At 44.7% G+C, this 27747-nt stretch overlaps 7 protein-coding genes across 7 annotated transcripts; 3 read left to right on the plus strand and 4 right to left on the minus strand.

Moving 5' to 3' along the window:
- Window positions 1-952: 952 nt before the first annotated feature.
- F4807DRAFT_468159 (kinase-like protein) lies at window positions 953-3835 on the minus strand (the record flags this gene model as incomplete). The annotated part of the gene is made up of 4 exons (XM_048002578.1): window positions 953-1885; window positions 1944-2687; window positions 2747-3712; window positions 3821-3835. The coding sequence occupies 4 exons, from the start codon at window positions 3833-3835 to the stop codon at window positions 953-955; spliced, it is 2658 nt and encodes an 885-aa protein (XP_047858750.1).
- A 1414-nt stretch (window positions 3836-5249) lies between these two features.
- Window positions 5250-6545, plus strand: F4807DRAFT_407140 (uncharacterized protein). Its single transcript, XM_047996354.1, has 3 exons — window positions 5250-5975; window positions 6023-6070; window positions 6129-6545. The coding sequence occupies exons 1-3, from the start codon at window positions 5823-5825 to the stop codon at window positions 6201-6203; spliced, it is 276 nt and encodes a 91-aa protein (XP_047858751.1). The 5' UTR covers window positions 5250-5822; the 3' UTR covers window positions 6204-6545.
- A 372-nt stretch (window positions 6546-6917) lies between these two features.
- On the minus strand, window positions 6918-11313 carry F4807DRAFT_118455 (uncharacterized protein). Its single transcript, XM_047992863.1, has 4 exons — window positions 10960-11313; window positions 9970-10822; window positions 8408-9911; window positions 6918-8344 (listed from the first exon to the last, which is right to left on the minus strand). Exons 1-4 carry the CDS (start codon window positions 11267-11269, stop codon window positions 7523-7525), a joined length of 3489 nt encoding a protein of 1162 aa, XP_047858752.1. The 5' UTR covers window positions 11270-11313; the 3' UTR covers window positions 6918-7522.
- Window positions 6920-7578, minus strand: F4807DRAFT_407141 (uncharacterized protein). Its single transcript, XM_047996355.1, has one exon. It carries the CDS (start codon window positions 7422-7424, stop codon window positions 7236-7238), a length of 189 nt encoding a protein of 62 aa, XP_047858753.1. The 5' UTR covers window positions 7425-7578; the 3' UTR covers window positions 6920-7235.
- A 141-nt stretch (window positions 11314-11454) lies between the features above and the next one.
- On the plus strand, window positions 11455-14481 carry F4807DRAFT_407144 (subtilisin-like protein). The gene is made up of 4 exons (XM_047996356.1): window positions 11455-11779; window positions 11863-12341; window positions 12405-13695; window positions 13843-14481. Exons 1-4 carry the CDS (start codon window positions 11516-11518, stop codon window positions 14437-14439), a joined length of 2631 nt encoding a protein of 876 aa, XP_047858754.1. The 5' UTR covers window positions 11455-11515; the 3' UTR covers window positions 14440-14481.
- An 810-nt stretch (window positions 14482-15291) lies between these two features.
- On the minus strand, window positions 15292-16908 carry F4807DRAFT_407145 (uncharacterized protein). The gene is made up of 2 exons (XM_047996357.1): window positions 16411-16908; window positions 15292-16319 (listed from the first exon to the last, which is right to left on the minus strand). The coding sequence occupies exons 1-2, from the start codon at window positions 16513-16515 to the stop codon at window positions 15903-15905; spliced, it is 522 nt and encodes a 173-aa protein (XP_047858755.1). The 5' UTR covers window positions 16516-16908; the 3' UTR covers window positions 15292-15902.
- An 8901-nt stretch (window positions 16909-25809) lies between these two features.
- F4807DRAFT_449545 (uncharacterized protein) lies at window positions 25810-26880 on the plus strand (the record flags this gene model as incomplete). The annotated part of the gene is made up of 1 exon (XM_048000035.1): window positions 25810-26880. One exon carries the CDS (start codon window positions 25810-25812, stop codon window positions 26878-26880), a length of 1071 nt encoding a protein of 356 aa, XP_047858756.1.
- Between the last annotated feature and the right edge of the window lie 867 nt (window positions 26881-27747).

The following is a 27747-nucleotide window of genomic DNA, read 5'->3' on the forward strand; positions in this document are numbered from 1 at the left end:
GGTGTCTGTTTAGTTTAGCAATTAGGAGACTGCTGAGAGAGTTGTATGAATCAAGGTCTGCATCAGAAGAAGCGAAACTTGTTTGCTGAGAAGCCGTCTTGCAGTTTATCTTGCTATCTGGCGGGGAAATATGAATGGATGGTGCATTGGATGCCATCGTTTAGGCGGGATGTCAGCGATCAATCAATTTAATTAGAAACTCTTTTCGATGTCTTTTGCTAAAGGTTGAGATTAGACTTGCGGCAATGTCGACTGTGTTTAAATATAATATTAAGGCAGGACAAGCCCCTTCCGGTTGCGGGAGCTAGAGACATAGGCCGCGGATCATAAGAGGGCTTTATTATTGCTTAGAGTAGGACGAGAACCATTATAGAGCCAATACAGGCATCAATGGAAAGATAGATTCAGGCACACTAAGTTGCCTCTTCCACGTTCTCAAGCCATAGAAGCCTAGATCCGTAATTCTCTCATCGGGTTTGTGTCAAGGTACCTCGTAAAGCCCGAAAGCCTTACAGACTGAAGATGCAACTTTAGGCTGATACGATATAAATGTGATCAAGATTTATATCATGGATAGCACTGCTCTCTGGTTAGCATATGCAAGCCACCTATGCAAGTAAGAAATATCTTATATAGGCACCTATTACAACCTCTTCACTTTGATATAAGGTTACATTGTGTGGTTTCACGATATGTGCTATGCACAGCCTCACCTAGAACAATACCTGATAAAGCACGTCTGTAAATATCTTCAAAGTTTATCATATTCTATCATTTAATACCGCAAGGCTCTCACTGCCTACCGTCTATTATGCTAGTTTAGAAGGGACATGTGTATATATCATAAGAAGAACAGAAATATCGAAGACCCGAAGGAACAAACAGGGGGATTCATGGCATTCCATCATAGAACTCCATCCCGATATCTGTTTTCGGGGCCAATGTGCTCCCACTAGAAGCAGAATAAGTGTTTCAACCTTTTAAACAGCCGCTTGGATTTTGAATTAGGCCACCTCTCAAAATTCTCCTCGTCATCCCGCCGGTTATCTTCAGGCTTCAAGATTGTTGGCGTATGTAATTGAATTACTTCGTTTTGTTGAAGTGATCGTCCTGATCCCAAATCGTCTTCGACCTCAGTATCATGACTAGAAGCCATGCGCTTTGGTGTCTGGGGATAAAATGATATGCTCCCGTCTTGCGGGTTTGTTCTGACAGGGCTCTCACTGCCGTTGATTGTTGTATGTGAACTTGCATTTACAATGTTGATAGAACCTGTGTTGGATGGCGTAACCCCGCACCCTTCGAAATCCTCTTCCGGGATATCCTGCTTCTGATTTCTCGAGAACTCTGTGTTCTTTAACCGACTCACAACAAGAGAGCTACCTACTGGAGAAGGGCAAGGAGCCGGATATCTCGACACTGGGCTCTCGGTCAGTTGTGAGTTGGGTTCCAGGGATGCTGAAGGGCTCGAATGGTCGTAGTCAGTTCTCCGCCAGACGTTCTGATTATGTTCCCAGCTATTAATATACGAATCGGCTTTGATTCGACCGATTTCGTCTCCTCGCTCGTCATTTCCCTTTTCACAGCCATATATTCTGTCGTTTTGCTCGGAGATACTCTCAGGGAGTTTAATTATTGATGTATCCCAGGGATCCTGGCGATCAGAGTCATTCGTTCTCCGTTTTCTCGGTTGGTCGTGGGCGCTTTCGAAACAATAGGATTTTTCGACTTCGCATTTTTTGTACATGTTGTCTAGCCTGTCTAATATATCTCCACAATTATGCCGCTTATCGTATCTAATACGAAGCATATCATCAGATATGAGATCTAAAAACTCGTGGATAAACAAGGAGCATCCTTCAGTCGTGTGGAGTTTGTTGATCCACTGAGGAAAATGTGGTAAGTTCATTGTGAAGAATAATATTAGGTAATTTGGAACTCACAGCAACAACACAATCCTTAAGGCTGGCTCCATATTCCGATCCTGTCCCTTTTTGGCCCAAGTTAAAGAAGTTGTCTTCAGGAATATAAGAGGAACTTTGAGCAGTCCGCTGCTTTGAAAATTCATCAACACCCTCCTCCCACCCACAAAGATACCAAGTCAGAAAAAGTAGATAAAGGCATGCTAGGGTCCAAATGTCCCAGGGCTGAGAGACTGGATGGCCTAGATGATTTTCCGGGGCCCGATAAGTTGGAGAGACAGGCAACCCATTCGCATATTTCTTATTGTTTGATATGTCTCTGTGCCAGCGTGTCAACCCAAAGTCGGAAATCTTCAGTACGTCGGTCTCTGTTGTGTCCGTGCTAGTAGAGTTCTTGAACCAAAGTATGTTCTCTGGCTTTATATCGCCATGTCTGCCCTTTTTGACGTCATTGAGACTCAGCGAGGAATCCCCAAAGTCTCCATCATGAATCATCCTCAAACCCTCTGCAATCCCCCTGCATTGGGCTGCAAGCCAGAGGATACACGTGTAAGTTCGATACGGCTTTGGGTGCCTCTTCCAAAAGTCTACGAGATTCCCCTCGGCCCAGGGGAATATCAGATGATAATCTTGGCCATGGCGATATGTAGCAAGAAGCTTTATTAAATGTGGATGGTTGCCGTTACTGAATCTTTTCAAGGATTCAACTTCGGAATCAAATTGCTTCTTGTTCTTTGAGCGCAACTTTTTAATTGCAAAGACTTCCTATTGAATTGACTCAGTACAGAAATATATAAGGTGAACTTTGAGAAACTTAAGCATACCTTTTCTTGCCTTGACATACCTGTATTATAGTGTGCGGGGTGGATCGAGACGCGCGTTACGTCACTGTATCCACCGCCAAGGAAGTCATCGTCTTCATTGTCGACGCCACTGTCTTCGCTCTCAAAGGGTAAGGTGATAGACCTATGAAGGTGATAAAACATGACTTTTTCGTCAGCCATGTTAAATATTGGGGCCAACACAAGCCACTGATAGTTAAAGAAACTATCCACCTCGTGATTTTTCCAATCCTTTAGGTTATTCAGGCATTCGACGATGCGGGCCTTGCACTGATGTCCGTTGGCCTGGCTCGTCCATTTCTGGTCAACAGACCTCACAAATGGGAGATCTTTATCCCAAAATCCTTCATTTATGAACAGTTGGATCTTCTCCGGAACCTTGAGAAGAACTAATACAGCAAACATCTTCCTTCGAGTTGTAGCTATCTTCCGTTTTGGATCATTGTCAGTGCATTCTGATATATCCCAGACTTGACTGATCCAGGTCTCTAGATCCTTCTCTGGAGACAGTTTCTCCAAGCAGGATTGGAGTTCCAGTCGGACACTTTCCCGAGTGAGGATCTCATCAAAGTCATTGATTGGGATGAATCCTCTGTCATCCTCTCTAGGATGCTTGATTGCTCTGCGCAAATTTTCCTCTAAGGAGGTATTCACACCCGATCCAATCTCTGTCAGCGCTTCATCTCTGTTCTGGATCGCATACGCGTCCCTATGAGGGTAGGCCGTCGCCTCTTCAAGGTGCGCACTGTCACCATGGTCATGGCAGGAACTGCTATGGCAGGCTTCAGATAACCTCGAGGAATTATATTCTTCATACTCTAGAAATCCATCAGAGCACTCATTTAACGGTTTTTGAGATCCATTCATAATCAGCTCTGAATTTTGATGAATCTGATCCCTCCATGACGTTGCTTCGCTTAAAGACGGTGGGCGTGTCTGTTTTGGCGCCTGCAAAGAGTTCGGTCAGTCTATTTTGGTCTTGAAAGTATCCTAAGAAAGGCGAATGCTTCCTAAGGTCACTACAATAGTAATGGATTGTTTATCTGTTAAACTTACCTTTTGCTCGCTCATGTTCCATTCTTTTGGAGTCAGTATATTGCAAAATTTGAAAGGCTTAGTGATGCGATCAGTTTTGCGTGATAATTAAAAGGAAATTTTGAAGTAATCCATAGGCAGGAACAAGGTATATTTAATGTAGTACCTTTATTATACAATATCCCCCAAATCCAACCACCTTCTTGTGTTTTAAGGAGAAACTTATATCTTGTAAAGCACTCAGAGCCTTTCAATTTTCGGTCAGAGCGCGCTTAAAGATTACTTGACAGCTATATCGGGCAACAAGCGACTACGTGTTATTAGCTCTATGCTAGTTTTTCTCCTACTTTCTAATCAAGATAATGCAGCCACCATGCAGACTAGATCTCATTTTTACGGCTATTCGTAGAGATAGAAGTAGGCTTAAACAGGCTGATACCTACTTAGTAGGCACATGGAGTATGTCAACGCCCATTTCCCGTGCTACACGTCGTACTTTTCAGCCGTGCCGTAATATTTCTCCAGATAGAAAGTGGTCGGAATTGAACTGCCAGGCAGAAGAAAAGGATTTTCCGCCTTAGCCATCTTACCTCACTTTTAGCTATTTGGGGAATTGAAACAGATCATGCGGGTCACTTAGGCGGTGCAGGAGTTTGCCAATTGAAGAAGAGGTTGTGAGGAATGGCATACCAGGTCGAAGTATGTACGTCGCCCCTACGTACTACTTAGCCACTCTCAGCCTTAGGTTCGAAATATATCACCCAAGTCAGAGCATGCCTACCTAAGGTACCTAGGTAGTAGGTAACTTGGTACGTTTAACTGTTAAGGTCTACCAAATAACGCTACACTATATCTCCTTAGTTGGCACAAGACTATATTCTTCACAAAACGGGTAGTGTACATGGTGATAGTTGCTTGGTGGGACAGCCCAGTAAACACTGAGGCTCTTCAAGCAATTGTGAAGCGAATCTAGCCAACTAGAATTAAGATTTTGAGGGTCCCAGTAGACTCCAGCGACCGTCCGCATTACAGTTACAAAATCCGCTGAAGTTGTAGTCTTGTGCCAACCAATGGGATATGGTGTGCAGCACCTACATAGGTACCTTAACATGCATAAATGATTACTACCTACATAGGTAGGTAGGTAAATAAATACTTAATCCGTCTTTAGCCACCTACTTCTACCTATACTACGGATTAATACATTCAGGACTAGTTACTTTTATTCCTTTTATTTGATTTTAAAGTTCAACGACCAAAATATCACTTTATCCTTGTCGACAGGTGCCGAGGCTGACTCGTTTTAGGGAACGACTTGTAGGATGGTCGTTATTAAAAGAAACACTTGAACATCCCAAGCCAACCCTCCGCCCAAAGATGTAACCCCACCCTTACAAAATCGACCGGTGAATAAAGTAGATGTACAAAAAGCCGAAGAAAGCTGACCATGCTGACTCTAATGCCGGTCGCAATTATTTGCCTCCTCTTTGTAAGTGCATGTCCGCTCAGCCAGCCCCTTTGCGGCTAATGCATTCAATATTTGCTTAATGCAAACATTCCAGTCGCATCCCATTAATTCTATCTTACCCAAAAGTGTAATAAATCTCTTACATCTGACACATGAGGTACTATTTTAGAAATTCTAGGACTTTCAGTGAGGGTGTGGAAGGAAAGGGGGCTGACCTCAAGGTTAAGGCTGTGTCAGTATGGGCGTCATTTGAAACCATTCGCCTTTTAGGGAACTATAATTAATATTCGACACACCGAATGGAAATTGACATCGTGTGGAAAAGTCCGACAAAATCGACTGACCTGCCCCCAAACCAGGTACTTACCAACCTAGGTAAGTACCTACTAAGTGACAACCAGGATAATTCATAAACCCGTCCAATCTCCTGGGTGAAGATGGGTACTACGAGTCATTACGAACTCTTCCGTTTTATACCAATCTTCACCTTTTTGTTTGGATTGTTGCAGTTATAACTCGCCAGTCATTATATGACCTTTCCCCACATTGATTCTAATGGCGATAACTACCAAGGCGACTGCATGCAGAGTAATGGACACGACGGGCTTCGATATCCATATATTTATTCCCTCTAAATATATCCCCAACCCCGGAGAACTGAACGATATATTGACCAGCGATGTCGGGAAGGGGGAGTTTGAACTAGAAGTACTTTTTCCCATTATTATATTTCAGCGGGACTTACAAAGCGCCAGATGCGTCATAATGTATATAACATCAAGTCTAAAGCAAAGTTAACCCACGTGAGTACTCTCGCGGTGCATTGTGTTATTGGTGTAGCTAACACTGTGTCGACGGTAGGGCACAATACAAAAGATCCGCGGACTATCCAACGCCACGAGTAATTTATCATCGAAACGGCCAGCTACTTTATGAGGTGGATCCATATCGTTTTGAATGATTCGAATATCCTAAAAAATTCGCCGGCTGACGAGTTAGGATGCAAATAGTCAAGGACAAGTAGGGAATTGAAGAAAAAGAGCTATTGATTGGCGTGGAATAGCTCCTTAAGAATCTTTAGAACGTATCGCATTATCCCTTTCTTGAAGCATTCGTACCTATCTATGGTGTTGGGCAATGGAGGCATTATAATAAATGTACCAATATCTATTTCGACAATAACATCGTTGCCAACCGTTTCGCAATCATCCAACACTAAACTATACCCTGAGTTTAAAAGGTGTCATAAGAAGAGCTTCTATAAGCTAAACCTTGATAGTAGATACAAGCTAGACTACAACAATTATAGAAGAATCCCATGGCTTCGCTGATACTACAGCAATAGTACCTAGATTTACGTACCTAGGTAAGTATATTTCGAATTCAATGATCCTTAATCAAAGAAATTGAAACTTCCCTGTGTCGTCCTTTCCTCCTCCAGTCGTCGTTGACATGATGCGGATCCAACATGCCCAGAAATAATTACACCTTTACGTAAAGGGCTCAAAACTAATCATATTTAGGGATGCGAAAGTCTATCTTACTCATTCAATTGATCCCTATGATTATGGCGGACAAAGGTGCTTTGCTTTCCTCGGTCCCTACTCCATGGTTGTGATTATCGTTGCCCGTTCATGCAAGAGATTTTACTGTTTCCTTTGATGATGATTATAGTGACAATGGGCGCTTTTGCGTCAATAGGATATAGCATAACTACCTAAGAATATAGAGCGGTGTGCATCAGTGGCGCATTAGATGTCTAGAGTACCTCTCTGAGAAGACAGACATAGCTAGAGTATAACTTGACATAAGAAATATCCATCCTCCACTTCCTAGCCCTCACCTAGCATCATTCTAAGTAGTTGGCGTAAGCACTAGCCAGCCGATCTCCACCAGGAAAATCCTCGAGTCCGCCTTCTTCTAATATTTCAAAACGCCCAGCGAGCCCCAGGAGGAAAAGGCCAGAGATCAGTCCGCCATTTGTATGGTGTCTATATCATAAGGTTGAGGAGGGTCGGAGTCGTTTCTCTTTTTCTTGCGCACACAGGGGCTGCTCTTAGAGCAATACACTTCGTCCTCGCACTTGTTACACAAGGCGTCTAATTTCCTGACAATATCCTCGCATTTATGACGTTTTTCGGAACGAATGCGGAGCATCGTGTCTGATATGAGGTCCAGAAAGTCGTGTATAAATTGTGAACATCCTTCAGTCGCATGCAGCTTGTCAATCCACTATGATGATTAGGGCATGCTCCTCATGTGCGACGATCATGGAAAAGGGAACCTACAGAGATTACGCTACGTTTCAGGCTTGCTTCGTATTTTCCATTCGAGTTGGCAGTAGACCCGTGCTTCGCGACAAGGTTGAAGAAATCATCCTCGCTTATAGCACGATTTCCTTCTCGGGTCAAGGTTGAGATTTCCTTGGTTCGATCCTTCGAGAATTCGTCGACGCCCTCATTCCACCCACAAAGGTACCAGGTTATGAATTCTAAGTATACGCATGCTAGGGACCAGATGTCCCATGATTGAGATACTGGTTTCCACAAGTCGTACTCAGGAGCTCGATAACTTCTAGAGACGGCTAGTTTGTGTAGATCTGTTTCATCATTCGACATGTTTCCATGCCATCGTGTAAGTCCGAAATCAGATATTTTCAGCATGTTACTTTCGAATTGTTCGTTGTCTCCAGGTCCTCTGAACCAAAGTATGTTCTCAGGCTTCATGTCGCCATGCCTCTCCACTTTCTTCTCATTCGGCTGTAACGAGGTCATGTTAGGCTTGAATTCATTGTTGTGGATCATCCTTAACCCCTTTGCTATCCCTCGACACTGATCTGCAATCCATCGGCACATTGAATAGTTTTGGACAGGTTTTGAGTTCATCCGCCATAGATCTCTAAGGTTCCCATCAGCCCATGGGAATATGAGATAGAGTTTCTCCTTATATTGGTAGGTTGCAAGAAGTTTTATCAAGTGCGGGTGGTTACTGCAGCTGAACCTCTTTAAGGACTCGACTTTAGCGTCAAATCGGGATTTGTCCGGAAACGATAGTTGTTTAATGGCGAAATACTCAGACTATCTTAGGTCAATATCAGGTAATTACATATAGAAGGTTTATATGGCGGGTAAGAAGCTTACTGGGTCTTTCATCGACGAACCCAATGTGTAATGTGATTCATGTATCCTGATACGTGATACATCACCTTTTACACCAATCAACCCAGGATCATGCGCCAACTCATGCTCCAGATACGGCAGAGTAATACGGGCATGTAGATCATAGTGTATGACTTTGTCCTCAGCCATGTTGAAGATTGGAGATAGCATGAGCCATTGATAATTGTCAAAGCTATCTGCATCGTGCACTTCCAATTGGTTCAGGCATTCGACAAGGCGTTGTTCATTCTGACTTTTGAGAGAATAATGCACCCATTTGTTCTCTTCGTTCTGCACAAAAGGAAGATCCTTGTCATATAGTTCTTCGCGAATGAATAACGCTATCTTCGTTTGCGCTTTGAAGAGGACTAGGATGGCAAAAATCTTCCTCCGAGATGTAAATGCCTTCCGTCTTCTGGCAGCATGTTCATCGTAATCGAACTTATCCCATATTGCTTCAACCCAGACCTCAAGGCTTCTATCTTTTGGTAACCAAGACTGGACTTCCCTTCGAACGTTCTCCCGAGTAATGATCTTGTCAAAGTCGCCAACTGGGATGAACTTTTGACCGTTGTTTCTGGGATACCTCCGAGTCGCATTTCGCAGCTGTTCTTCAAGTGTTTTATCCTGACCTTTCACACAGGGAATGTCGGAAAACTCGTGATAGGGATCCTGAGAATCAATACCTGTGCCAATTTTTGCGAGCAATTCATCTGTGCTCTGGGTAGGATAATCATTTATATCTGGTGGATAGGGACCCAAGGAATTCTCAAGGTGTGCACTGTCGCCGCGGTCATGGCAAATGTTACTGTGCTCAGCTTCGGGTATCTTTGCAAGATGTTGTATGGTATCATTCAAGCCTTCAACATGATCGTAGGTCAAGTCTGGTGTCCTAACCTCCAATACTACCTCCTCAGCTAATAGCACTCGTTCCCTTGGGGCATCTTCCTTGTCTGATGATATGGATGACAAGCCTTCAAAATCAGAACCAAGATGTCTTGGGATGTCATCCCCGTTCAACGAGTCATCAGACATATTGTCAAAATATACGTTTTTTCCTTCTTCAAAGTAATCCCCACTTAAGGGATCATCGGGCCATGGTAAGGACTCCAGAGAGAATTGATGGATATGTTCGGAAATATGATCCAACAGATGGTGTGAGTCTACCTCACCAATTTCATCACACAGTGGGCAATGAGTGATACCAAATGGCTTTGGCCTTACCGACGCGGTAATTAATGTCGGTAATAAGCTACTTGAGACAGCATCCGTATGCGCTTCCCTGATATGCTGCGATAACCCATTTTCGGAAGGGAATATCAATGCTTTCGTGCGTGGGGTGCTGCAAAGAGGACAGTGCCAACACTTAGGGTGGTCTTCTCGAAGATGATCCATCCACTCTTCCTTATGAGTGTACAATTTATGAGGCATGGGACATTCTTCGGCGATGCATGTATACGGCTGTACGTCGTCAATAAGATGCCTTCTGTGTATGATTCGGTTAGATTTAGCACGAATATATCCATATATAGATAGCCACTTACTTCCAATTATTTTTCTCATAGGTCGTAGCTGGTAACGTCTGTCCGCAACATGGACATTTAAAAGATCGCAGGTCATCCTTACGAAGAGGAGGCTTTGGATATTCTACTTTTTTCGAAACGGCTGAGGTCACCTGAGACGGTGGGCTTTGATATGGCGCAGGAATAAAACCTGTATCTAGCATGGTTGCAGTTGTATCCGTTCGTGCAATTCTAGAGCCCGGTTTAGACGGAGTTTCTTTTGAGGTGGTACCTCCCATAGCTAAAGGAGCTTTACAAGACGTGTCGACGTTAGGAGTTTTCGTACCAATTTTACCAATTTTTTGGTAAGAATCCGTCCCTAGTAACCGTTCATGGTTCGGGGCGAGCTTTTCAGAGTGTTTTTGAAAATATAAAAAGCGACTTCGTCTTCGCAAATTTGCTTCGATGAGCCTTTCTTGAGAGGGGGAAACACCAGGAATTTGTCCCTTAGGATCGAATCCGCCTTTGTAGAAGCCTCGTGCGTGGATAATAGCTTCCAAATATTGTCGGAACTCTGAAAGTTCGGATGGGTTGTATAATTTATCGGCTTTCTGGAAACGAAAATTTGCTCCAGCTTTGCGAATCGTTGCGCAAAGCCGAAGAAGATTGTCAAGAGAGTCTACAACACTTTCTTTTGCCAGATAAAGTGGCGAAAGACTACCATTTGATCTTTTATCTGACTCCTCATCTTCGGAATCAGATGACTGGTCTGAACAAGGTGTGAGGGGCCGTGGAATATTTCGAAATTCATCGGGGCTTTGCTGCTTATTATGGGCAAACTCATCAGCCAGCAACGTAGCGCCATCTCCACTTTCACTTTGAGAGTTACCACTAGCTATAGAACTGTCAGTATCTTGATACAGTATATATCATGAATTATTGGAACCTTTTTAAAGAATTAAAGTAAAAGGTTGTTATGGTTCGGCTGATAAGAAACTAGAGAGGCTTAAATGAACGTAGTAGTACTCTTACCAAAAACTTTGCATTTCTCAATGCAATGATAAAGCATCGTCAAAAGCATTACAACGAAGTTTAACGTAGTCTGTTCTCCGGCCAGTCTCTGGTCTAAGGACGCCTTATTCAAGGCAAAGACTCCATTTCCAGCAGCCCAGAGATTAAAATCGAAGATTCTATTTTCTGCCCACTCGTGGTGCATTAACTGGTCAAATTCAAGACAACTATTCAAAGCATCTTTGCACCTTAAGGCTGCCTGGTAGATAGTTTCATCGCCTTCTGTTGGTAAGGGTTGCGCGGCCATGGTGGAATGCCCTTTACCATCCATTGATGGTGTGTGGAAGGGGTTTCTTGAATTTTACATTATCAACATACCTACCTACCTACCTTGTAAGCATCAGAATTCTCACGTGGCCAGAAATGAGGGGAAGCAGTTCTCAGTCGAAACTTACATCCAATCCAAAGTCGCGCCGTTGTAACACAGGCATATGTCAGATCAAAGGTAAGCAAAGCTAGAAAAGATCATGCATGCCTTATTTTTTTATTTCTCTTTAATATTGTTACTTAGTGAACTATGACCTCGAACCTGCGCAGTGTTCCCGATTCGGGAGCTGATTTTGAAAACACTTATCGCGCGATACAGTCTGTCTGTATCCTCGCTATGCCTGTGGTCATACAACTGTACGCTACAGACCGTCGAGCTGCTACAGGAGTGTGCGCCGCTTCAACTGTTTTTACATCGCTCTACGAGATCACAAAAACCATACCAGCGAATGTAACTGATGATTTTCGACGCCGCCTACGAAGTATTCTGTTCTATGTAGAACAGATTTGTTACGTAAGGCCCTTCAACTACACCTGCGCGCCTGCCTATCCAGGGCTACGCAAAACGTGTGTCCTAACAGAAGTTATTATACCTAGTGGCCTGAACCTAGCCCCTCCTCAACCACCACACTATCTGTTCTTGATGCCATCATCCTGCCAGAGACAAACCAGTTAAGACGACAAGCTGTTAGCAGGGTACAAAAAGGGGTTTCTTCGTTCGCTGCGTCACCGGAGGACGAAATTTTGCCATACATCAAGAAGTTCAGGAAATTCGCGAATCGATTGAGCCCTTCGAATGGTGAACATCGCAAATTGTTTGAAAGTGCGATAATACATCCTAGTGCAGACGTAGATGACTATCCAGACGAGGTCAACATCACATTACACAAAGTTTTAGACAGACATTCTCGCTGCACCTGTGAAGCTCCTCAGGGTTCTAGCGAGAGACATCATGCGAGGCTCCAATTGAGAAGGCCACTCAAAAAACAAGATAAGCATTTTGCGTTTGATCTGCTCCTTTCATCCATGCATACATCATTCGGTCACTGGCAGGATGTTGAATTGCAGGTTGCCACGTGAGTCATCTGTTAACTATGTACCCCCTTAGATGTCATGAAAGTTTAATAGATTGTACCTAGGCACAAGAACAACAGCTCTGTCCACTTTCCTGGTGACAATAGCGATTACCAATTACAAGAACGTTCTTCGGAACTAGGACCGGGCTACTTCTGTGACCTTCTAAAGTCAGAGCTTGCGTCGAGAGTTTGCTTGAGAGCTCAAAAGTCAACACTTTATGAGTTGTCCAGCTTAGGTGTTCTACAGAACGTCAGACCCGGACCAAGCATTCCACTCAGAAAAATCTTCCAGAGTTATCGGCTCCCGAGTAAGACAAAGCTAATTCTATGCTACATTGTAGCAAGGTCAGTCTGGCAATTCTATGACACTCCATGGATGGCGTCAAGGTGGTCAAGCGATACAATTCATTTCTTCCCTAATCTTCCTGAGCATAGCATGTACTTCACTAAGGATGGACATGCCTGCAAGCCATATTATTCTATCAACTTCAATCAACCCGACCAAATCCTGGAAGAATATTGCGAGTGTCCATCTGTGATATTCCGATATCCACGCCTGCTAGATCTTTGTATCACGTTGCTTGAATTAGGGACGGGACGTGGTCTCGAACTGGCCACTGACGACTCAATACCTGCTAGGATGAACAAAAATTGGCAAATAGCTAAGGCTTTGATACAGAATTCCAGTTGTTGGCGTTACGAGGATTTTGAATACGCTGACTTTAAAGAGGCAATCGATAAGTGTCTTGATAGTGGAGTATTCGAACCAACTATCCGATATGAAGGAGATCCACAATGCCTGGTCCACGACATTCCAAAAAGGCGGAAGATATTATATGATACTGTTATAGCACCACTTCGCAGCTTACTTGGAGTCTATCAGTCTTTGGATACCATAGATGATATGATCCCGGTCTTCGATATTAGACCAGAACAAGCCCCACGGGTCCTCCCCCCACAACAAACAGGCCATATACCAAATACCACTAAGGTAGATGGATATGATCGTGATACGGGTGAATCTACTGAATGGATTAGGTGCTTGCAAGAAATTAATCGAAAAATGCGCAGTGAATATCAAGATGTCTACGAATCAGCTCACCCCATTAGAGTCGCCATACTAGATACTGGGTATGACCAGGATACCCCCTTTTTCCAGGATATGCCACGAAGGCGGCAAGTCAAAGGCTGGAAGGACCTTTACGAGAAACAGACTAGTGCAGTAGATGAATGCGGCCACGGAACACATACCCTAGCTCTGGCTATGAAGGTTGCTCCCGGTGCACATTTCTATGTGGCAAGAATTACCAGAGACACAGAGGGGATGAAAAACGCACCCAAGGCTATATGCGAAGTAAGTGATTTCTTGGAAGAATATATCTATTCCCATCTACAAATAATTTTATTTCATTTTATTTTTCTATAATTCTTCTCATTTAACAGCCCGTATCCAAGCATCCTAAAACATCACGTCTACATTTAGGCGCTAACAATGATGAAGGCAATCAAATGGGCGAGTGAAGATTGCGAGGCCGATATTATCTCAATGTCGCTTGGTTTCGCAAAGGAGAACCAAGAAATCAGTAATGCCATTTATAACGCAGTCAGAATCCGGTCCGGGCGTATCCTCTTCTTTGCTGCAGCATCTAACTCGGGAGGAAACGACGTAGAGTGGTTCCCAGCTTGCCACAGCTCAGTTATCTCCATTCGACAGACAAACGCAAAAGGGGAATTCTCTGATAACAATCCTCCAGTCAATATGGATGGCCCAGTCGTCTATGGGACTTTAGGACAAAATGTTCCTTCGGCATGGTTGTCAAATGTAATTGGCGAGATCACAAAATCCGGTACATCTGTAGCTACGGCAATCGCAGCGGGAATTGCAGCTATGATGCTCTTATTTGCAACTATCCAGCGCAGGCATAGCACTTGCTCTCCCTTAGGCGTTGATAAATTGAGAACACAAGATGGAATGGTTGCACTGTTCGCCAAGATGTCGCAAGATATGGGAAATAGAACCAGATTTCTATCGCCACTCTACTTCTTCAAGAAGGGGGGGAACTTCCAAGGATGTTGGAGATTAATGAATGAGACATAATTATATCATACCATCAATACTAATACCGACAATGATTGTACATTTACTAGCACTGGCTTGTGACACCTCGCCGTGCCTTTGGCACTGCACTTTAATTAAGAAAACAAGTAATAATTAAGACATACCAGAGGTTAACTAATATACTGGTTTTTAGGGGGTAGTCGTTATTTATAAAGATTCTTACTTTCTTTATTTTCGTATACTCAATTTATTAGGAATATACCTTGTGACAATGTGAGAAATGTTCTTTAAAAGAGAAGTATCGTTTCAATCGTTGGCTGTTTTCTTAATTAAAGCGCAGTGCCGAAGGTATGGGGAGGCATTTCCATGTAAATTGGACTTCTTCCTTTCTAAAGCACTTCTTGTCACTGGGACGGCTAATCAAACGGACATCCGCTAAAATCAGACGGACTCTCAGTCAAATAAAGGCTAGTCGTATGGATACTTACTCTAGAGTACACTTCCCTATAGAAATTCAAGTATTATCTTTTAGATTTGTTGCCGTTAGGGTTATCCTTCTTATTGCAAACCTCACTATTGCCTCCCGGCTGTAAGAGAGTTACCAGCGATGTCCTTAAAGGCTCAGTATCAAGGTTATCAATTGCAGCATTAGGTATCCCGAGAAGTTCGCTAAATTCAATGTCCTCGTCAAAGAAAAAGAAAAGAAGAATAGGTTATTTACAGTATATGTTGGCAAATAAGGTCAGTAGGTAGCAAAGCTATAAAAGTCTTCTGTAAGAGGCAACAGGTCCAAAAGGTACTTAGATTTGTATGAGTGTTGTATTGTAAGGTTAAGTATCTACTAGACTAACCTCAATTTAATTTAAAGTCCGTCTGATTTAAGTGATGTCTATCTGACCAGCCGTCCCGCTTGTCACGGTGCAGACTCGGCAGGTATAAAAGAGAGATGGGTTACTAAGTTATTACGCGTAGAGTACTAGGCTCCTCCTAGATTGAGGTTAAATACAGGAAATAGTCTTGTATCTGCTTTATCACCAAGATCAGCGATCTCCTACAGGCCAACCAGACCTTTAACATTCCTCTTTCTTGACCCCTTATTCGCGGCTGCATGGATGTATCTTGGTTCTATGTACGTATCTCTGTATTCCCGAAGCATATTGCACCTAAGGGTTAGTGTTGCGACTATATTAAACTAATAGTCGTGACAAGTTCACTACCATCTTTTGCTTCCCGACAGATCAGAGAAACATTTTCTCCCATTTCCTTTAACAGATCTTGGAGGTCATCCTTACCACCGGGAGTCATGAATATTTCAGTATGGCTACTATCTTCGTCATGCAGCAGCGCCGCATCTGATTCAAATATACTCGCCGAAACGGATGTGTTGTGGCCCTTCCTCTTTTCCTTGATCACATGTACCTGGTATGCAAAGACAATATCCTCGTTCCCGGTTTGAAATGCCGAAGTCGTCTTATTTCTCCTTTCTATTTTCAGCTCCCCACCTATGCCAACACTTTCTGAGGCTGGGAGAGTTCCGTTGAACTAGTAGTCCAACTCTTATTCATCCCGTTACTCACAGCGAACCCTCGCGCAACCTTCACCCCGGTCACCATGTATACGGGACGCGCACCGAACCATCCCGCACGGATAACGGCTTGTACTGAAGGTTCAGCTGTACGCCGTGCCACATCAGTCTCAGATGGCTCATCGCGCAGGTAATGTGTCTCGAGTTCAGTAGCTTTGTATGTGTGTGATCGGTTTGTTTCATGCCCGGCACCCAGCGAGGCGCCTATTGTTTCCAGAAACGTACTCCACACACCGGCATGGATAGATCGATCCTGCTCGTCGACCAGTTCGAACTCATGTTGTGTTATTACTTCGATCGCGGGTTGAGAATCCGTGGACAATGACGAGAGTACCTAGATAAGTATCGCGAACGCGTTAATATGTGAAACATAAAACAACTATGGTATAAGATCAAAGTCATAGATTGAAACGTATGTGACGCACCTTTGTCGGCCTGAGAGGATCAGTGATAATATTGCCAATCTGAATAGGTCCGGATGGTTTGTACGTGAAGTTAGGAGCGAGAATGTAAGTCTTAACTCGAGCCATTGTAGTGAGTCGGTGATATCAACAGCAATTGTTTCAATATAAAGGCTTGGTTCTGAAGCCGTGGCCGGGCTCAAAATGGAAAATATAACACTTAGAAATCTAAACGCGTAGGTAGGTAGTTAGGCACCTAGGTAAGCATCTAGGTACGAAAGATTATTTGACCTGACAGCCTGATAGGTTCCCTCCCTGCAGCTGGTCGTCAGCTTTCTTTTCGACACAGCTAGGTACCTATTTATTAGATATCATGAAAAACATGACACGCATCAATCGTAATTGCTGCATAATCATAATATATCGACAATACAGTCGGGTTAACAACGTAGATGAAAAGGGATTCATGTATATATCGTTGTTTCAAGAAAAGGGGTTACAACTCCTCGCTTAGGTAATAACGTTGTTGTCTAGGTTAGTTTTCTATCTACTAGAATTAATATCTACCCTACCTAGGTACTAATCCACTGGGAAAATTTTCGACACATAGCAACACCTCGCTTTTAAGCATTAATAGTAGTGATGCCTGGTCTATTCATGTGAGAACTAGTAGAAGTGTAAGTGAAGAAATAATATGTTTTTCCATTTGCTAGCTAGGTTGCTACATGTAGGTGACATAGTCCCCAATTACGCTTCTAAAATAGCCAACCGACAAGCCTTATTGCCATGTTAGAGGTCTGGTCGGATCGGAGTTTGGCCTGTAAGAGATCTGTTGATGGCTCTTCATGCAACGACGTCGTTGTTCTCACGCATATTAGGTTCGCACGCAGCTTAGTGATTGTAAATAACGAGCCGTGCTTGGAACGCTCGAGGCATGATATTTATGACGCCATCAACCGCGAAAGATGAGAAGTATTGTTGTTGATACTTCCGCTCATAGGGTAGGTGCATCTAATCCTAATAGGTACCTAGCTATTTACACTTTGACTGTTTGATTTAAGCCATGTGGCGGTGGTGGCACAGCATATCATTCATATTATGAGCGAGATGAGTGTATCCGAATAGCCGCTTGGATCCGAACAGCTCACGTAAGGTTGCAACACGAGATCTCGGTGGATTTTCCCCTTCCCTTTTCGCCTCCGCCTAGAAAGCTCGCATCGCAAAAAGCCGAGAAACCAAAGACAACAGCTCACCCAGTGGGCGGGTAAGTGCGTGGGGAAAACCCATGAGAGATTAATTTTCCTCCTTTTTTTTTTTTTTTTTTCTCCTCTAGTTTTATTATTAGGAATGAGGAGGTTTCTCCGCCGTTGTCGACAACGTTACCATCCATGCGTGCTCTCCCAGATAGTGGGTAGTGGGTTTGCTTGGGTATCATTGCATCATGGATTTGCTGGCCCTTGGATTCTGGGGAGAAGGAAAACCGTTTCCAACAGTCGGGACCCCCCCTTTATCCTGTGCTCATACGCTCATACGCACCTACATACATGTGAAACCCCTCACTAGGAAACGAACATTAAGAGAGGGGAAATAATTGAGAGCAAAAATAAGAAAAAAAATCATCTAACACGAGGAATCTTAGATGGAGTGCCTGGATCTAGGCAACGTCATCAGACGTCAAGCCATACGGTAAGTGGCTGATTCTTCCCAACTTGGACATTGGTAGAAAAGAAAGAAAAGGGTTTCAAATTCGCGAGAGGTACTGAGATAGCGCGTGTATGAGCGCATAGGAGGCTCGGCAGGGTACCAGAGAACCCACAGGTGATCAACCCGCCGCGTCCGATCTGCGCGTCAGCAAGGTTCGAACGTAGTTGGGACCGTTTACTGATGGTGGATGCCGCAATGGGGGACTCCTCTTACGGTATTGGATTACTTAGGTATCGTATTTTCGCTGGTGTCAGAATGTATAGCCCGCGATGGGATTCTCTAAATCCAATTCCGCTGGATTAAGTTGGCTAATTCCTTATTTCCCGCCTCCCGATCCTGAAACCAAGCGGATTCTTATGTCATGCCCAAAGTTACCTATTGAATTCTATTTCTGCCTCTGTCAAGGCAAGGAAGGGTCCGTACGAATACAATATACTGGAGTGGAAATCGGAAGCGATAACGGCTACGAGTGCATTCTCGAAGGGTAGATTTTTGCTTGGTCAGCTAGTCTAATGCGCGGTGACAGGTTTTTGCCGCTCGACTATGTAACATATGTAGGACTTGGATGGGACTGGGAACATTGGGAATAAACCTTTCAGCCCGTAGTGCGGAGGTGCCTCGCCTGGCTTCGGGGTGCGTTGCTGCAAGTGCTGATCGCGAGGCGAGGGTTTTGGGCGACACTAATGCAAGCTCTTTACACGCTTCCAGTATTTCTAGCATTAATATCCCTGGAAAACCGCATCTGGCCGCGGGCATGACAGGAAAGAGTTTTCCAAGTGCCAAACAGTTCTGAAGTTTTTATGACGGCCCTTCCCGCATCGGTCCTCTTTTGCCTCTGAGGAATCGTATTGGCTTGCTGGTCGTATTAAATGCTTCGTGTCTACAGCGTTGTGGTAGCGTTCCGGACGAGCGGTCTAAATTTTGCGATATTGCTATTTTCTATTCTAGCCTATGGGGTTACAGAGAGAAATAAGACCCAGCTAGGCATTCGGCTCGTTCTGGAAGATCCGCCAGAATGGCCGGTGTTAGAAGCGTACCACCCATTTGGAATTAGGAATGGGGTACCCGTTAAGGACGGGCAGAGACCGGCATGACCATCTGGCCTATTGTGCCGTTAACTGTCCGGACTCTCTGTGGGTGACAGATTCGGGTAGGTGGCGATGGGGACCGCCTAGGTGGTGAGTCAGTGGGGGAACCAGATTCGTTGGTGGTCCACATCAGGCCAGATCAACGGCGGCAAGAAGCCATGCTAAGTTCGGAGAGGAGCCAAATAATGCGACGGCTCCTACACGAGAAGCGTTGGCAGACGCCGTACTTTTAGTGCAGGTGCCTTTCCCTTCCTCAAGAAACCTCCTACCTTTGGTGGACCCGACGAAAAAAAAAAGATCCTGTATAAATGCTAGCGCCTCAAGTTGCAGATACATACACCTATCCCTGGACATGCAAATACACATGCAGCGTGGGTAGAAGACCTCCGCTCGAGTAGGCTGGTGCCTGCGTTTCCTCCCGACCGTGTAAGTATCGTAGATGGATGGTTTGGATGCTGCAGCAGGTCTGCAGAGTCAGGGTTTTTAGAGCTACCACATACGTGCTTGGATGCGGAGACTTTGATCGTGAGGGGTTGCGAAGGCTTCCACTCATAGTCCGAAGCTTGCTCACACCGCTAGAAAGTTCTTATCCCAGTGCTGGCTGCATTCTACTACTTCTCGGTTACCTTATCAACCCATATTTGCCATGGCTGCCATGTAAGTCTTGACGTTGCCCGATGGTACGAGCCGAATAGACCAACCCGAGGCCGATTAAAGAGCGTTACCAAATGAGGTATATGGGGGTGTCATATGGTTGCATATTGCCTTTTACCTCCTGAGATTTTCGATCGAGGTTCCCAACGCTTAGGTCGGCATACGTAAGATATTGATGACTGTTTCGATACAGTGGTATGACATTAGCACTGTCAGCTTCCCGTTCCGTCTACGATGCTAGGGAAGCGAGAGCACGTGGAAGAAGCGAGATACTTCTTGATGAATATCTACCTGCCTGGAAGAAATCTTACATCTACATGACTACTGCTAAATGACGAATAAGACATATTCGAGATACCCTCCGCGTGTACCGTGATGGTCTTCCGAACGATCCTAATGGTCGAGACTCAAAGATGATGGTGTTACGGACTCCGATGCTTCGATATATGGGGTTCCCTTACTGAAATTGCACGACCTTGCAATTTCTTATGTTGAACCGTAACAGTTGGTGACTCGAATATTACGTCTAGGCCGAGGCTGGTAGCTCGGTATCGTAATACATAATACCTACATCAATATTCGCGTAAAGAGGTCAAGGTGGATCTGACGCGGTGAAGACGGACGTTTCCACGCGACCGAAGCCACGGAGACGCAAGTGTTGCTCTCGTTGATCCGCTCATCCTCAAAACTGAAGAGGCCGCTACTGCAGACGCGGACTCATGCGATAGAAAAATTCTTCTTCGACTAGGAACTATGACTGGGAAGCAAAAGATGGGGTAGAAAAAAAAAAGAGGCAGCAGACTAGTTTAAGTCCTTCTCGACGTTTTTTCTTTGAGCTTCCCAAAATTTTATCGTTTGTGGAGCACTGCAAAGCAACGTCTGGCCTCTCCGTACCACTCCGTCCCCACGCAGAGGGGAATTTTATGAACCGACGGCGGCTACGCTAGGTGGGGGTTGAGAACATACCCGCATAACAGAGGATAGCGTGTCTTCTACACAATGTGGGAGAGCTGCGGTGTTCGCTCAACGGGCCATCGAAATCTGCCAGCAGGATGGTAGAGCTTTTCCGGCTTTTGCAAGTTCAGCCATCGAGGAACAGTTGCCGGAATCCTGCGGAGATTGGTAATACTCGTGCACAAATGCGGCACGGGGACCGTTTTATGTTCTGGATCGTCTGGAAATCCGATTCGGTTGTCCAGGGAATCAGCTAGCCATCTATGTACCTAAATGTTCGAAGGGCAACGCAAGGTAGGCAGAAGGGTCCAGGGGGCAAGATATTCATAGTAGCAATCCACATCCGAAGTGTCGCCAGACGCAGGGCAAGTGATCCGCTTGACAAACACGTAATTGGTTAGATCGATAGCCGAAATAACGAGCAGCTTGTGTATATCTATTACCTACTTCATTGACGAGGCTGGGCTAAGAAGGATGCCATGCTGTTCGAACTCGACATTAGAACTATGTCAGCGCTCCTAATAGGGGCTTATGTACACGTATATACGACGCCTTTAGATCATACAATCAATGCGGTCGCCTAATGTCAAGGAGAGATTTCATGCAGAGGGTGACGTATGATAGTTATGGGCGAAGTAGCAGTATGAAGCAAGGGGTAGCGAAATCCGGTGATCCTTAGCCTGGGGCTCACAATAGAAAAATTAAAATAAAATGATAAAAATTTTAACTTCAACGTACGACTGAAAACCTCGAACATGTTGATGGGGCGCCCGAAAGTTGGCAGAAACCAATCGTACTTAATTTACACTTGCAACTTAAGCAAACTAGCAATGCGAGTTCACCTGCTTCAGTTCGAAATGCCTCAAGTGTTCCGGGTTTCTTTGACACTGGATATTGCTAATTTAACTTTTCCCAGGAAATTTCGAGAGCTTAGCTCAAGGGGGTGGTTCTATGTTGGGATCCATCTGTTCCTTTGGTATAAATTTCTACGTCTTTCATTGGCTAGTAACCGGTGGGCCGTTGAACTATTCTGGAAATTGTCGGATCGGTACCTGAATACGTACATGCTAGATCCACATGGACGTTCATCGGCGGGACATTCTTCCAGATAAACAGCCAATGAGGCGAACTCGACGATCTGGTTAGATGCTCTCATCTCATCTCTGTGTCATCAGTGGCTTTTGGAGGAATCTGATGTTAGGTATCGTCATCGCTAGGCAGATTTTCTTACGTAGGAATATGAACTGGATATCATTATTCGTATTAGTGAACCTGTCCTTGGTATGCTTCTTGAGAAGAGGTTGGCAGGTAATCAATGGGCACTCATTTACAAATTACAGCTATGGCATCTAAAACCTGCGGCGCACAGGGCATTCATTGCACCGTCCCGAGCACAGGGCTCAAATGTGGGTTTCCAAAGCCCTTGATCTTGAATGGATAAAGTCACACCCATGGTACCATTGTAAATCTCCCCAAATACCTGGGGTTATCCTTACTACATCTCCAAACCATTTGCTTATTTACCTGGGCGCCTAGGCTGCCTGGGTTAGTGGCATGAGGAGCAGGAGGAGGTAGTAACCAAAACAAAACAAGCTATGTACAAACCTTTGTTCTTGATGTTATCCTTGATTGCCATTGACAAAGTTCTCGGGTTGGTACAACTACTTACATAGTGATGAGGTAGATCTTACCTGGGCCTAATACTGCGACTTGCTGGCTAGGGTAAAGAGGGAAAATAAAGATGTTGCTCGTGTTATGATACTTGATTATTTATTAGACACCAAAATTTGGAGGAACCGTTTTCGTATTGCCGAAGGTGCTGGGACAATAGGACCGTAGGTTCCGTACATGTCCGTATCCCACGTGCGAGAGGAATAATCCCGTTTCGACTAGATGATGGGTTGACCTTTATCCAGATGAGCGGTGCAGTATTGATGGAAACAAAGGAGGAGACGAAGGTTCCGAAATAAGTAGAACCAATGACTCCCGATTAAATCTTGATTAAAAAGGACAATGGCTCAGAGAAAGGAATATTTTCCGCATCCAGAAGTGAAGTGATACGTAGTCCCTGAGTCCGTTCGGGTAACAAGTCTTGATTGATTCAAGTTTCGACTTTGGTTCTGTGTTGAACGTGGAAAAGGAGGTAGCAAGGATACAGCCTCACTGCTTTACTTACATTGGCTAGTAACTATCTACGCCTCTAATCTCTTTAAAGTAAGTTGGCTGGCCCTGCCTGTACTAGCTAACTGTAACTTTGCGTTGAATAATCGGTAAAAAATACATGCCATAAGCAAATAAAAGTATCGGCCAACTCGCATTAGTGGAAAAGTCTAAAGGTAACAATGAAGCGATGAGGCGCCAATGCTTAAAGGCTTGAGATCGCGTGGTTTTCGACGCCTCCCTAAGGGATGTAAGGATGGGAACCTCGGCCGAATTCTTACCAATCTGCCGCCATCACTTAGGTAGTGACAACCGTTTTAACATTAAGGGAAAAGACGTACATAGTACGAGCTTAACAACCCCGGCGTAACCAGAATAGGTAGGATCCTGATTTTCAAAGAAATTTGTGTGAAAATAATAATAGGGAAGGCTTAATTTAAGAAACTTGTATTAATGAAAATGGACAAGCAGGACCTGGAATTGAAAAGCCCTTTACTCATTTGGCGCCATAGCTTGATAACTTTATGATGTACTTGTGCAATGCATTCATTCATGTAGTGTATGAAGGTATAAATATGTACAATATGTACGTATATACGGTTTGTGCAATATCCATGCTCTCCATGGGGGAGGTAACTCGGTCCGGATTGGTTCATTGGTGGAATCAACACATTGGCGAGACGCACTTTCTACTCCTGTTTAATGTTGAATACAGGATGGATGTACTAGGTACTGCGCCCATAGACGAGCAGGGAGAGTGAACGAGTAAACTTTCTAGCAGTTACCTGAATGGTGCTAGACTCTTAGGTGATGAATCCACCAAAGAAACCTGGACCACCACCTATTGTGAAGTGAGTCCACACCACCTTGTTTCCATTCTTTTCTAAGTGGTCATCTAAGTGGTCAGTGGCCACTCCCATTTTCCCCTCTTTTTCTTAAATTTTTTTTTCAACGCCTGCGCGCTCGCCGCTCCAGGGCCATGCTTTCTTTATTATAGCGGGTGGCAGAGTGGCTAGGTACGAAGTACATGCTAACGCTAGCGGTCAAAGACCGTGCCCACTTGGGCTCTGCACGGAGACTGATTGGCTGAATTGTTTTCCCAACTTAAAAAAGAAGTTGCTATGTACCTAGGAAGGATGGTACGGGCGTCTGAGCTATTGCTAGTTGTAGTTGTCCTAGTAGTATAACTGCGCAGGTGCGTTTAACGTTGTGTGTAATGCATGCATATTCCATACATAGTGGTAGTAGCGTGTACGTACACTACTAATAGCCCGTAGCGTACTTGCCCAGGTGTGTTAGTGTTGGTGTTTTGTGTTGTATCGTGGTGTGTGGGTTCCATCTTTTTTTTTCTTACCTTTCCAAGCCGGGATCCATTTTACGTCTACATGGTACCTCTGCCATAGTACCCAGCTACCTTCTTTTACCTTGCATCACTTGCCATTTCTAATTCTCGTCTCTCTCCCCATCCTTCAACCTTTTCCCACCCAAAACAACTCTTCCACCTTACTACCGTCTTGACGCTTCTACCTCCGTCTCCCTCTTTTTCTTACCTTCCTTTTTTCTTTAACACCTCGCAATCCCGTCGCTTGCCAATCTACTCGACCTCGACCGAATTTTCGATTCTTCGATTCTCGGAAGTTGTCGAACGCCAGGATTCAGGTTTATTGCGATTTATTGGAAACGAGTAGAAAAAGAGAGAGGCGCAACGAAGTTGTACTTTGTTGTGCAGGAGAACGTGTTCGCTCTGGACTGTAACGAATTGGTCTTGCTGTCGGATCTGTCGCTATCGATCTAAATATAACGTCTTCTCCCCGTCTCCACGAGCGAAAGCGAAACGAAGCGGCATCCACGACGACAGATCGCTGTTCGACACGAACACCACCATCAACCAGGTACGACTTAGCTGGACTTTTACGGCATTTCGTGAGCAGCTTAATTGTCGAGACCAAGAAGCGTTCTCACCACTGCCCACTTCCTTCCTACGGAGTAAGTAAATTTTATTGTATATTTCAATATCCTATTTGGTTATTTTTGTTGTGGTTTGTCGACTTCATAGCATCATCACCACTTGGCTATCCTGTACATCCCGACGCATTTCCGAGTATCTTTTTGGTCACACAACACAAGGCTTGAGTAATCGAAAAGAACTACATGCGACCGAAACCTGTAAAACTTATTTTACTTTACCTTTCATCGAGCATTTTCATTCGCGACAGAGAACCTTACTCTATTCATTCATTGTCTATTCGTCAGCTCCACCAAGCCATTCATTTCCTTCTGTTGAGATCTCGAACAATCAACTTCTTAGTTTCGGCCGTTATTTTTCCAAGCGGTCTTGAAAGAATCTACATTTCCGACTCAATCCATTGTTTTCATACGCGGCCCTTCAATTTGCTAACGTATACCGATTCAGTTTTTTAGAGGTCTTAATTGATCCTTTTTTCCCTTAATATCGACGGCATTCGCATCTTTTTTCTTACCTACACACGACCTCGTATTTTCAAAATCCTCTCAGCTGGTATCGGCCGAGCTTGACGGAACAGCCCTTCGAGTGATTCTCTCAGGCTTATTAACTCGATATTACATCCTACTTGGAAGCAGATTTTCGATCAGACAATCATCAATCCGATCTCCACCAGGATTTGCCTCATATTGAGACAACCAATTCATGGCTAAGGCATCTCAATAGGGTTCCCAATAACCTTCCCTCCACAAATCTCTTCTCTCTTCAGCATTTGGAATCGGAACCGGTTGTACTGTGGTCCTCCCACTCAACTGTGCCGTCTCTACGTGCTTGAAGCAGAAATCCTCCGACAAAGATCGATACAGGGTCTTTGACGGAGTTCATCCTCTAACCGTCATCATGGTCGGCGGCGGCGTATGCGCGGTTCTCGATTATGAGACCGAAATGATGGCAGAGTATGTGGCTGATATGACAGTCCGAGTTGTCCTCCCCAAATCATCAGTGTCTGGTGCATTTCGGAAATTTGTCAATCAGATCCTCAGCTCCACTCGTCTACCAAGCACTACCGTCCTGCTTGGAATGAACTACTTGGCCAAGAGAGTCAACATGCTCAACCAGAGTGGACAGTTCAGCTCGAATGAAGGTCAGATGTGGAAAATGCTTACCGTTGCTCTCCTACTGGGTAGCAAATTTCTCGATGACAATACCTTTCAGAACCGTTCTTGGTCTGACGTTAGTGGAATCGCCGTGTCGGAACTCAACACTATGGAAAACGAGTGGTTGAGGCACGTTGGCTGGACGCTGTATGTCAATCTTGACCAGAGCCACGACTACAATGCTTGGCTCAAGAGCTGGAAGGAATGGGAAGAGAGCAAGAAATTCCACCAGCTTCAGCAACAACAACAGCAGCAGCAGCAATCCCAGATTGCTATGCGCGACATGCGTGAGAGACTGGCACCAATTGTCACAAACCTCCACCCCGAACCTGTGCGGCACCATCCTCTTGCCTTTCAAGGCTACACTCATGAGGAATTGGTCGATCAGGAACTATTTGATTTGAACGCTAGATTCGCTCATGCTGGTACCGCCGCCTACAGAGGTCGGGAAGGCTCCTGGCAGTGCCAATATCCGAACGTTTGGTCACAGCCTCAGGCTCCTTTGACTCCTCCCGATTCTGGCTACGGGACTCCCGAGTATCTCAACTCGGCTGCCTCGGTGAATGCCTCATACGATGAGTGGTTTGCCCAGGCTGTCAACGGTGGCTACAACAGGCATTACAAGCCTCCCGGCCACAGCGGTTTCGGATCTCGAAACGGATCTCACTCGCACAATTTCTCCAGCCATTTCAGTTCGGGAATATGGGACTCGACCAGTTCTGACTGCGCCTGTAACCAATGCAGGCCCCAACTTCACCACAAGACGCCTACCTACTTCCCGCAGCATGGTTATAGCCAAGCTGTGATGGGTTAAGGCTACTTTATGACGACACATTTCTTTGTATCATCGATCCGAGTTTGGATGGCCTGAGTGTAAAGCCAGGCCACGTTTATGATTTGGGAATACTTCATCTAATGTCTACTCCGACATCGTTCTCGGCATGGTTAGGCACATAAATTTGTTGTTCAGATACCCCTGGAGTTTCCGAAACATAGGCATAAGAGGCATACTACTGGAGTGGGAGGGAAATGTCGGGGGATACGGTTTGGTTGGTCGATCTTAATCCATTCGCACCCATCGTTACCCAGCCGGCAACATGCGTCAGCACGGGGGCCGGAACGAATTCGACTTGACGGTCCGTCAAATAAGACCACCTCATTCTCGTGTCTAGTTGTGACTTTTGCCCTATGAGGCGATGCTTCCTTTGTTCTTACGACTTTTCTGCATCGGTAATTATAGTGGCGTTTATTGGATTTGCTTTTTCTTTCTCGGTTGGTTTGGTGTTCTTCTATTTGCAATAGAATATGGCATTTTATTCGGGTTCGCATATTTATAGCGACGGCGGCAAAAAAAGTCAAGGCTACATTGGGCGTTTTTTTAAAGAAAAGTAAGAGATGGACAATCCAGACATCCTCGTCGTCCAGTCGCTCAACCACACTTCGAGTCTATTCATCACAAATGATAGATCTCACTTCCTCAGTATCATCCGTCGCTACTTACCATAGTCGGTTGCTGATTTCTCCCTTCCTACCGCCCTCAACTGCACCTTGCGTTGGGTGTGGCTAAAATTGGGATTGTCGTTCTACACTTACCACGATTCACTCACGATTTTTACGTTTATTCGATTCACGATTCCTCACTCGACGCTGGCACGACATCATTAGCTCGTCTGGTTTCGGG

Source organism: Annulohypoxylon truncatum, assembly GCF_022578515.1.
Source record: "Annulohypoxylon truncatum strain CBS 140777 unplaced genomic scaffold F4807scaffold_2, whole genome shotgun sequence".
In the NCBI taxonomy this organism is placed as follows: Eukaryota; Fungi; Ascomycota; class Sordariomycetes; order Xylariales; family Hypoxylaceae; genus Annulohypoxylon; species Annulohypoxylon truncatum.

What these genes read in the sequence shown, in the direction of transcription:
- F4807DRAFT_407140 (XM_047996354.1), top strand. Translation starts at nt 5,823, where the DNA reads ATGGCGATAACTACCAAGGCGACTGCATGCAGAGTAATGGACACGACG. An exon ending in AGGGGGAGTTTGAACTAGAA is followed by an intron (nt 5,976 to 6,022) that starts GTACTTTTTCCC and finishes ACAAAGCGCCAG; the next exon opens with ATGCGTCATAATGTATATAA. An exon ending in CTAAAGCAAAGTTAACCCAC is followed by an intron (nt 6,071 to 6,128) that starts GTGAGTACTCTC and finishes TGTCGACGGTAG; the next exon opens with GGCACAATACAAAAGATCCG.
- F4807DRAFT_407141 (XM_047996355.1), bottom strand. Translation starts at nt 7,424, where the DNA reads ATGCTCCGCATTCGTTCCGAAAAACGTCATAAATGCGAGGATATTGTC.
- F4807DRAFT_118455 (XM_047992863.1), bottom strand. Translation starts at nt 11,269, where the DNA reads ATGGATGGTAAAGGGCATTCCACCATGGCCGCGCAACCCTTACCAACA. An exon ending in TGAGAAATGCAAAGTTTTTG is followed by an intron (nt 10,823 to 10,959) that starts GTAAGAGTACTA and finishes ACAGTTCTATAG; the next exon opens with CTAGTGGTAACTCTCAAAGT. An exon ending in TATGAGAAAAATAATTGGAA is followed by an intron (nt 9,912 to 9,969) that starts GTAAGTGGCTAT and finishes AATCATACACAG; the next exon opens with AAGGCATCTTATTGACGACG.
- F4807DRAFT_407144 (XM_047996356.1), top strand. Translation starts at nt 11,516, where the DNA reads ATGACCTCGAACCTGCGCAGTGTTCCCGATTCGGGAGCTGATTTTGAA. An exon ending in ATGTAGAACAGATTTGTTAC is followed by an intron (nt 11,780 to 11,862) that starts GTAAGGCCCTTC and finishes TATTATACCTAG; the next exon opens with TGGCCTGAACCTAGCCCCTC. An exon ending in CACCCAAGGCTATATGCGAA is followed by an intron (nt 13,696 to 13,842) that starts GTAAGTGATTTC and finishes ACAATGATGAAG; the next exon opens with GCAATCAAATGGGCGAGTGA.
- F4807DRAFT_407145 (XM_047996357.1), bottom strand. Translation starts at nt 16,515, where the DNA reads ATGGCTCGAGTTAAGACTTACATTCTCGCTCCTAACTTCACGTACAAA. An exon ending in ATCCTCTCAGGCCGACAAAG is followed by an intron (nt 16,320 to 16,410) that starts GTGCGTCACATA and finishes ATACTTATCTAG; the next exon opens with GTACTCTCGTCATTGTCCAC.